General features: G+C 38.0%; 1 protein-coding gene across 1 annotated transcript in view; it reads right to left on the reverse strand.

Moving 5' to 3' along the window:
- Positions 1-1,315, reverse strand: part of EFCAB8 (EF-hand calcium binding domain 8) — a 3,728,836-nt gene extending 3,727,521 nt beyond the window's left edge. Inside the window, exon 1 of the mRNA XM_044089017.1 lies at positions 1,273-1,315. Within this exon, the coding sequence (XP_043944952.1) occupies positions 1,273-1,314 (42 nt within the window). The 5' untranslated portion in view covers position 1,315. The remainder of the gene's footprint in view (positions 1-1,272) is intronic.
- Between the last annotated feature and the right edge of the window lie 9,250 nt (positions 1,316-10,565).

Below are 10,565 nucleotides of genomic sequence, written 5' to 3' on the forward strand. Positions count from 1 at the left end.
AAGATGGTGACTCTTGGTTTTGTGTCTGATAAGTATTTGACATCACATGTATAATCCCCTGCATCTGCTGTTGAAACATTGTTTCAGCTTGGTGTCTCCTGCTTGCTGCATTTCTTTGGATTTACATTTTAAAAGGAGGTAAACTTACCAAAAAACATAAGTAACAAGTGCATCCGCTCTAACAGACAGTTCACTATAGTACAGAAAAATAATTTCAGAGAGAAACTTTTTTTTTTTATAACTAGAAATATACAGATAAGAAGACTATATGCAGCATGCCAAAGGTACAAGAGGGAAACACAACGAGAGGGGAATAAACTAGCCTTAACGCCTGCAAAAAAACTACCAAATATTTAGAGGGAGGAAAAAAGACGACGGTCAGTTAAGATTACTGCTGCTCTAATAATTACAATAACAAAAAAGAAAAATCCACAAACTTTGTCTGAAGCTCGAGAATACGAAATCTGCGTCATGTCACAATGAAGGCAAACGAGATCTGGGGAGTAGGGGATGGTATAGAGCATTATGGGTAGAGAGTGGAGCTCAAAATTTGGCTCCAAGTCTGAAAAATGGGGCCAAACTGGATCTGACAGTCGGATCTGTAACTCATCACTGAGGAAGTTTGAAAAGGACAATTTTTAGATTTTGCATTTTTAAAACGATTGCTCACAACAAGCAAAAGAAAAAAGAAAAGTACCTCTAGGCCAGCCATAAGTGAAACACAAGAATTAGGCAACCACTCAAAGCTATACTTTGTAAACTAAATATAAAATATAAGAACAGTGTGATTAATTTAAGTATATATATATATATATATATATATATATATATATAAGTATATATATATATATATATATATATATATATATATATATATATATATATATATTTAAGTATATATAATCACTTTATTGTACTGGGATACACACAGCAGCACATCTACCTATTAAAACAAACGGTAACAGACAGACAGAGATTTAGATAAAGAAATACAGAAAAAACACAAACGAGCAGCCCTGTGGCTCCTACATTCTCCTTATAGTGCATTAAAGTGACAAGAAGCAATTTCCATCCATTACCATGTCACAAAATTAGTCATGTTCCTGGGAGATGGTTCCTTAATTCCAAGGGAAACAACGGCTCCAACTAAACTGACTAAGACAATTCTGTACCAAATAAAAAAATCATATGATAATACAAATGTATATATTTTACATACAGTTGAGTATTCTGTTTCCTTCTCATTGTACAAATTATACTGACTACATTTACCTTCTGTGGAGGTCGAAATTCTTCTTTTGGATTTGAATCCATACTCGGCCTATGATTAAAATATATAGTTAAAAATATACATAAGTGATCTTGTTCAAGGCAGCAGCTTTGCTTAACAAAAATCAAAAGTGTGCTATTGCTATGTATTCTGATCTGTTTTCTGAATGATAAAATGCAACACTACAACAACTGGACTGGCTTGCATTTTTATTATTAAATACTCTTTTTTCATAAAAATGAATAACATATAATATTCAAACATAACAAAACTAGAGCTTGGTTAAATATAGTTGTGTAAGTAAATTTACCGTAAAGTACATGTTCAAGTGATCACGGATTAAGTAGACTTAACTACATTAATTATATCCTGTCACATATATAATAATTGGACAGCTTCCAAAGCTTTCAGGACACCTTCTATGTGCCCAAACCATTAGTCAGCTCAAGTTGAGCTGACATGAAAATCAGGTCTGGGCACCAAGCCCTTTAGAACTTTTATGCCAACAGAGAAACTAAGGTTAAAAACCCTGGCAAGGACAACGCTAGGAAAATAATACCTTGGTATAAAAGCCATACAAAAACAAGGGAGGAATGCAGTTAACGGCTACTTTAGCAGTGATTATTCAAACATCTACTGTTAAGGTAAGTTTACTTACACAGTTGTACTATGTTCATCATTTCATTACTGCTACAGCAGCCTTAGCTATATGCGTAGACTGCCATAACTTTCACTGGGAGGAGAAAGGAAGAGGGTCTAGGAGACCCTGGTGAATTGTCTTAGCAAAGCCTGTCATAGACCTGGAGAAGGAACTGCTGCAGTAGCTGTACCCATCCACCATCCTTCTTCAGGATTCAAGTTCAGGATGAGTTTTCTCATTTTTGTTTAGGAGCAAGAAAGTCATGAAGATTTTTTGTCACTCTGGCTGCTTATATAGCTCCCTCCCAAAATGGCTTAACCTACAGACAGCCAAAGTGACAGTATGGGAGGGAATGAAAGCTTTTGGAAGCTGACAGATTGCTGTATCCTTGGCAGGATACATCCTTAGAATACTGCAGCAATAAAGAATTTGAACATCTACTCTTATGGGTATGTGGAACTTACACAACTGTACTATGTTCATCATTCCTGCTGCTGCAGTAGCCTATGGGTAGAATACCACAGCTTATCCAGTCTGGGCAGAGGAGGAGAAAGAATAATGTCCAGGAATCAATGGAAAACGGTTCTAGCAAAACCTGGTCTGGATCTGGAAAAGGAATACAATTCATAGTGCTTTGTAAATGTATGAACAGAGAACCAAGTTGCTGCCTCTAGAATACTTTGAGTCAACCCCCTTCCAGTATGCCATTGTAGAAGGCTTCTACTGGCACACCAACCAGATGGCCAGATGTATGACATGCTCCCTACCCCTCTTTCCCCAGTCACTCATGTCCCATTTCTGTGGCCTGATCCCAAATCTCTTTCAACATATTTTATTAAAAAAAAATGTAAAGTAGCAAACATCCAACCTGCATGGAACACTACTGTATTCATGTTTTAGTTAAAATATATATATATTTTTTAACTGTAGTAAACTGTTGCTACAGATTATACCCTACCTGCATGGAGCACTACAACGTTCAGGTTTGACCGCAAATGAAATACCTGCTTTTAAAAGCCGGAATTGCATTAGAGAGAGATCAGGATCATCTGATCATGCTCTCCGAACACTTTGCACCTGGAGCAGTTGCCCCTCTCGGTGTACCCTAGCTATGCTACTAATAGAAGGTAAAGTCTTCATACAATGTGCCTTAACACTGCCTGTAATAGATGTGTCATAGTGAGAATGGATTTGCCAAGGTGAGAGTAACAAAACACAGTACCAGAGGACAACCAGACGTGGGCTGTCCTGGAGTTCCCAAATCCTCATCTGCAGGTCCATCTGAAGACAGGGAAACAAAACACAATACCAGAGGACAACCACATGGAAATAGTCTGTTTAGACATTTGTTGCCCTTTCTTAGTGCCAGAATAGGAAATAAATAGCTGGTTAACTTTACTGAAGGATTTAGGTCTGTCACGATAGTACCCAAATTGCCTATGCCTATGCACATCCAGAGTAAGTATAATCTTTTCTCCTTTGTTTTATGGATCTGGATAGAAAACTAAGACTGATGGCCTCATTCAATGTGAACTCTGAAACAACCTAGGCAAGAAAGAGGAGTTTGGCGTAGAGTGACCTTGTCTTTGTGTGTCTTTGTGAAACACCCAGAAGGGTTCTCCTACCATGAGAACCTGCAAGTCAGATACTCTTCTAGCAGATGCCAAATGAATAAGAAGAGCAGCTTTCCAAGTGATAAATCTCAAGTTAGCCAGACAATTAGGTTCTAAAGGTGACACACTCAATTTTTCCAGCACAAAACTAAGATCCCAAGGAGGAAGAACCTGTCTATGAGAAGGTCCCAGGTATAAAACTCCTTTTAGAAAATGTTTCACTATAAACAGAAAGGAAAGAGGGGGATCCATGGGAAGACATGCTGAAATGGAGACAAGATAAACCTTTATACAGGAATAAGAGAGGTCATAGGATTGTAAATCACATAAATATTCAAGCACCTGTGGTAGAAATTTTTTGATGGGCCCTAATCATTGGCTAGGCATCAACTAGAAAATCTCTTTCATTTTTTCAATATAAGATTTTCTAATAGCAGGTTTTCTTGCTTCCTTCAGTACCTGTTGCATGTCTTTAAGAAAGAGGTGCCTAAAAGCTATCAAAATTGAATCATCCAGGCAGTCAGTTGTAATTGTCTGACATTGGGGCGTATTAAACTCCCCTGATCTTGTGTGGATAGATCTAATCTGTGAAGAAGATTGTGGTAATTGCCTTTGGCCAATTCTATAAGAAGGTTAAAACGATTTTGCTTGAGCCAGAAAAGCGTCACCACAATGACTTTTGCAGAGTCATTCTGAATCTTCAAGATTACCCTGGAAATCATTGGAAAGGGTGGAAATCTATACAGGAACATCCCTGACTAGGGGAATGATACAGCATCTGTTCTCAAGACCTGTCTACAACTAGTCCTGGAACAGAATTTTTTTAATTGTCTGTTTATAAACGAGGTGAACAGAACTACCTGCGGAGTTCCCTATATCTGGATCAGTTCCTGGAAGACCTCTTTGTTGAGTTTCCACTTACGAGGGTCTGCCCAACTTGTCCGACACTATACATAATGTAGGATGCCTACAAAGTTACAAAATGCTGATGAGCTAATTCCCAAGCTATCACTGTCAGCCAGCACAGACAGTACAACCTAATGTCTGTATGCTCATGTACCACATCACTGTGGTGTTGTCTGTAATGAACTGAAACGGAATGGGATCCCAAAGATGATTCAGACACTTTATGGCATGAATCATAGCCATTTCTTTGACCTTGAAATCCTTTGCTCTGTCAGAATTGTTCTACAGCCCTAGCACTTTCACCTTCTTTGAAACTGGTCCCCAAGTAACATCTAAGAACTCTGTCAATACAGATTGTGTTGGAGTGGGTGGACAAAATGGAAGAATGGTTTGTGAGCCAACTGATTCCGTCCTCCAATGCAGTTCTGACTTCATAAAGCTCAAGACTGGAATTTGAAACTCCAGCGTTTAAGAATGCTGGGTCCATATCATCTTGAGATACTACCGAATCTTTATCATATGTACCCCAGGAAAGTAAATCATGAGAATCACAGAAGCCATAAGGCCCAGTATCCTAAGAAATTATCTGGCAGTAGCTTGAGACTGATTAGAAAAGTTTAAGATGATTTCTAGATATAAATCCCCCTTCTCTTGAGGAAATAAAGCCTTTTACACCACACTTTATATATCAGGCAACCTAGAAATACAAGTTTGTGTGACAGAGTAAGGGAGTATTTTTCCATATTTACCTGGAATTCTAGGTTGTATCAGGGAAAAGACTCTGCTCAGATAAACTAGTCATCTAAATAAAGAAAACTTTGAATGTTCTGCAATCACCACTGGGGGTCAGTCACTTTGTAAACAGTCTTGGTGCAGCTGACAGCGCAAAGGGTAATGCAGAAAACTGATAATGTGACCCAGCTACACATCTCTTTAAATTGCTTGTTATTGGAATATGATGGTAAGTATATTTGAGGTTTAAGGTTACCATAACACTATGAACTGGAAGTAGAGCTACCACTGCTTGAAGGATCAGCACCTTGAATTTTGAAATCTACACAAAAACACTAAGAACAGACACATTCAATACTGGTCGCCAAATGTAGTCCTTCTTCAGAACCAGAAACATTCTGGAGTAAAAGTTCTTACATATTTGGTCTTCAGCAACATAATCTGTGACTCCTGCTTCTAATACATGCTGAAGCACTTGCGAAACAACTCTGTTTGACTGGAATTTTGGGGTGACTTCAGCGAAAGGTAAGGGCTTTTCTGTTCATTGCCACCTGTAAACCTCCTGGAACACCATCAAAACCTATTTGTCAAGACAATCTCTTGTGGGAAAGGAGCACTGAGAGACAGATTCTGTGAAAAAAAGAGGAGATGCTGAGGCAGGGGACAGAAAGGGAGAGGCAAACTGACCAATTTTGGCAAATTAATTCTGTGGCTGGTATTTGACACTTTTCTGAAAAAAAATTCTTGCTTGTTTGAAATTGTTACTCATTGTCACCTGCCATTTATTCACAGGTGTCTGCCTGTTAGAAGCTGGCATTGCTTGCTTTGCTAAATTTTCATTAGCAGTAAAGGGTTTTATAGGGAAGAACTTTGGGACCTGAAGCCAGAAACTCCCTGGATTAATTTACCTCTCCCACCTCATTGTCTGAAGACCTGTGACGCAGAAGGCCCAAATAAAACCTCCCTGTCAAGGTTGGAGTTACAAATGTCTGACTTTAACCTTTGTCAGTACTTCTAAATAATCCCTATTACGTCTTAACCATATTTCTTACTCTTATTTCTATCCTATTTTTCAATTCCATTTTCATTTTATCCCACTCACTAGCTATACATTCTGAAGAAAATTCTACCACCCTTAATTCTTGAATACTTTTCACTACTCATTCACTAAATTCCTCTATTTTTAAGAGAGAGGTGGGAAAGTGCCAGTGTCTCATTTTTACTTCATTACCATGCATTTTTAAATTATTTTTTTATTGGTGCATGATCTGAAATAATTACTGGACGTGTTACAAAGCTTTCAATTAAATGCACATGTTCCTGTAAAATATCATTTCTTTCCAGTCTAGCTCAGTTATTCACCTTGGGGAATAATAAGTAAATTCCATCCGAGTTCCTACTAGTGAATTCACATCTTTTACACCAAATATTTTCATAAATTTCTACAGACATCTACCCTCTTTTGTTATATTTCCCTTCTAGTTCCCCCTAATAATCCTTCTATCACAAATTAAGTTCCAGTCTTCACATATAAATAATACTCCTTGCTGAAAGCTGATCATTTCTCACAAACTTCCTAAGCTCCATAATAACGTATAAATACATTCCAGCTTAGCCGTACTCTCTCGCAAATAGCCCTTTACTACCACAAATCTATCATTATTGCCTTTTCTCTCTTCTATTAATATGGAAGCCCCTCTAGCAATCAGTACTAATTTCCCCTTTTCCTTTGTCTCTGATATTCTGAATATCCATTCACAAATCCTTTCTTTATCAAATTAACATGATTGTTTCTTTCCGAATAGGTCTCCTGCAGCATTGTCACTTGCAGTCTTCATTTCTTAATATAAACTAATACTCTTTCATTCTTGTTTATACCTATAGGACCATTTATATTCCAAGACACTATGGATACAGTAGCCATTATGAAACCCCCCACCTATTATACATGACACTATTTTGAATGTGTATTCCCAATTTTTGTCTTACATACGCACTAATGTTTGTCAGGCTGATATTTTATACAGTTGTTTCTTCTCATCACCATTTGAACAAATGTCACATTTTTCAAACCTTTTTGCATTAATGAAAACTCTCAAGAAAAAAATGAAATACATTTGCAAAATACCTCCATCCCATATTAACAAACACAAAAATAGATATACATTTTTAACAAATGAAGTTTAACCCTCCAGATAGGAACCTTTGTCCCAAATCGATGGCTGTACGCAATGGCTTAACCTGATCTAAAATTAAATTTTAGCACCAAGAAAAAGTGCATTATCTACATGTAAAAAAAAATGAAATTACACACTGCTCTAGTAAACACTTTAAAGTATTAAAGCTGCTGGGAAGGCCGCTGTCAATTATTCTCTTCCCATAATTTCAAACTTTATTTTTCACTGAACTGCATGCCATTATACCTTCACATTTTGCACTTCTCTCAGCAAAGAATGCTCCAAACTCTCAAAATTAATTGTGCCCTCCCTGAATTAGTCACCTCACCAGTCCTGGCTTCAAGTGTGCGGTCTGGCTAGGTCCCCCCCCCCCGGCTACCAGACCCACATGCTTGTCTAAAAGCCTGACTGCATGTAAGTGCATGCACACAAGGTATTGCATTATCAAAATCATTCCCTAGCAGGACATCTGCAGGGATATCCTCAAACACACCTACTTGCTTGTTTCCATTTCCACCCTCTTTGTCAAGGTGAACCCTAGTCAAAGGTATTTGGAATAGGCCGTTTCCTAAAGCTCTGACTGGAGTAGACTGCCCAAGAAGTGGTGTTCCTCTTTAATCATTGCAGGCTTCACAATGGTTAGGTCAGAGGCTGTCTCACTCTTAGAACTGGCCTGTTTCCCATCTACTAAGATAAGATATAACCTCTTGTGGTAGTTCAGTACCTTTGTTGTCTCCAGACAACTTACCACTAGCATTCTGTCATTCCTACTGGCTGCCTCCCCCACCTTTTGTTCCCCACCTTACCTCCATGGGCATCTATATGCTACATGACCCCAATGGTTACATTTAAAACATTTAACCCTTGATCCTGGCCGTGTACCTGAACTGGTGGCTTCCCCTGTTACTGTCAGACTCTGCTGGGGTGGTTTAAGCTGCCCAACATGGGTTCCCTTAGACCCATGTGCAGCACTAGGTATCCCTTTCCTGTGCAGTGATGCCCTGCTTGCTAGGTATTGGTCTCCTTTTTTTCCCCAACTCATCTGGGGTGTTGCATTCTCCATCTGCCAACACGATTCTCATGTCCTCAGGCAAAGTGCTAAGTGCTTGTGCCCTCACTAAAAGGTTTGCCAGCCTCTCAAATGTGGTGGCCTGACACCCACTCACCCAGCTATGAAAATAAGTGCTTAACTCAGCAACATAATCACGGACACTTTCATCTGCCTTGCATCTATGATCACAAACCTTTTTTTTCTATAAGTTTCAGGTGTTAACTTAAAACACTCTGCTTAAATTATAATACAGTTAAAAATTGTTTGTTACTCAGTATCAGACAATTTAGAAACAGCAGTTATAGCTTTACCATGGAGTAAGGGGGTCAGGAACCGTATCCAGAGCCCTTGGTCAACATTCCACTGTTTAAATACCCTTTCAAACATATGATTAAAACTATCAAAATTATCACCCTCTGTAAACTGTGGAAGAAATTTACTGACCTTTATTTCTTCTGGGGTTGTTTATTCCCTTCCCCATTACCTCCATGACCTTGGCAAAGAATCAGCATCTCCTTTTCATGTTGCCTCTGCCTCTCATTTTCTTCAGCTTACAGACATCTCAGTCTCTCTGCTGATTCTAATTCCATTTGTTTCTCCTGCCACAGTCTCTCTGCTGATCCTAGTTCCAGATGTTTGACCTCCAGTTCAAGTCTCTAACTCCACACAGATTTTTAAGTCCTCTAAGGCAAAGTTAAACTGCCTATTTTCTGACAGTTGTACATCCACAAGGCCAGTCTGTTTTTTTCCTGTTTGCTGGTCTGTGATGCAGCTGTGACTAAGGCTGCAATCATTTCCGCTTTAGTCAGGTTGGCATGCAACAGTCCTTTGGCTTGGCACATCTCAGCCAACTGGCTCCTTGTCAGCTTGCCATAATCATGAACAAAAACCAACGAACTGTATAAAAGATATCCCAGTAGCACAAACAAGAGCGGACAACTAACCGTAAATTCCACTGTTTATTTAACGAAAAATGGTAAGCGCTTTCGGCTGTGTTATTCCAGCCTTCATCAGACAAAGTTAAAATGCTGGTTACGCTGCTTTAACTTCCGTTCAGTCTTACCTATATAATAGGCTGAACATTGTGTACATAAAGCTGCATACACTACCCCAGAGGTGTTACAGTTATATTTTCCTTTTACTTGTACACTGACACTGTTTATGCATACTTATTCGGTTTCCATAATATGTGAGCAATACCTACACATATTACATTTCCTCATAAAGCCTATATGATTTCTCTGTGAATTTGAAACAGTATTGCACCAATCCTTTAAATTACTGTGTCTTTTATATATAATAGAAGGATGTGCCCCCAATAGGTTTACCAATGGTACATCCCCTTTTATGAAAAAACAGTTTTTTATAATTAGCTCCTTTATAAGCTTCGAATCCTGTGTAGGTAGTAATGAAAGATGTATTAGCCTTGTTAAAATTTACCTTATTGGAATTACCCATATTGCAATGTATGTCACCACCAGAACTTATTATTCCCCATTGTTTCTGGCAACTGTTGAATAGTATGTTCCTCTGTGGAGTGTGAAGATATAAAATCAGCTCCTTCCAATAGTGGTCTATAAAAAACACTTTTCCTCTTGATAACCACTTCATGCAATATGGTTTGAACAAATTGCTCTGGATATTTCCTATTTTTAAACATATTGACTATATACTGACATTCATTAATAAACTCATCATAATCAGAGACCATGCGTGCTGCTTGCACTAACTGTCCCTTTATGAGCATCTTTATGACATCAGTAGGCGTTCAGAAAACAATGCATTATACAGACACATAATGCAACACCAAACACATAATTTCAAGTTCCTAGTATTGGAGCAAGTCATTTCCTCACCCAGGTTAGGTCCTTGGAAGATTAAATTAGAGTCAAAGGAATACTGGTGGCAAGTATTTTTAAATGCCACAGCATTCACAGGTTTAAATGATTTTATTTCTATCACCAGTATTTTAAAATTAAGAGCTCTCAATAGATAAACATAGGTACATTTTCCCATATGTGGCCAAATAACATTTTCAATATATAGTATACATATTTTTAATGTTGTTCATAGTAAAATCATATACTACTCAAACACACATTCATGATGGTATTTTTATCAACATTTTTATTCAATATTTTTATTAAAATGGATTTCAAAATGTATGCTTATATAA

This window comes from Protopterus annectens, chromosome 12.part0, assembly GCF_019279795.1.
Source record: "Protopterus annectens isolate FY-2018-M chromosome 12.part0, PAN1.0, whole genome shotgun sequence".
Taxonomy (NCBI): Eukaryota; Metazoa; Chordata; order Ceratodontiformes; family Protopteridae; genus Protopterus; species Protopterus annectens.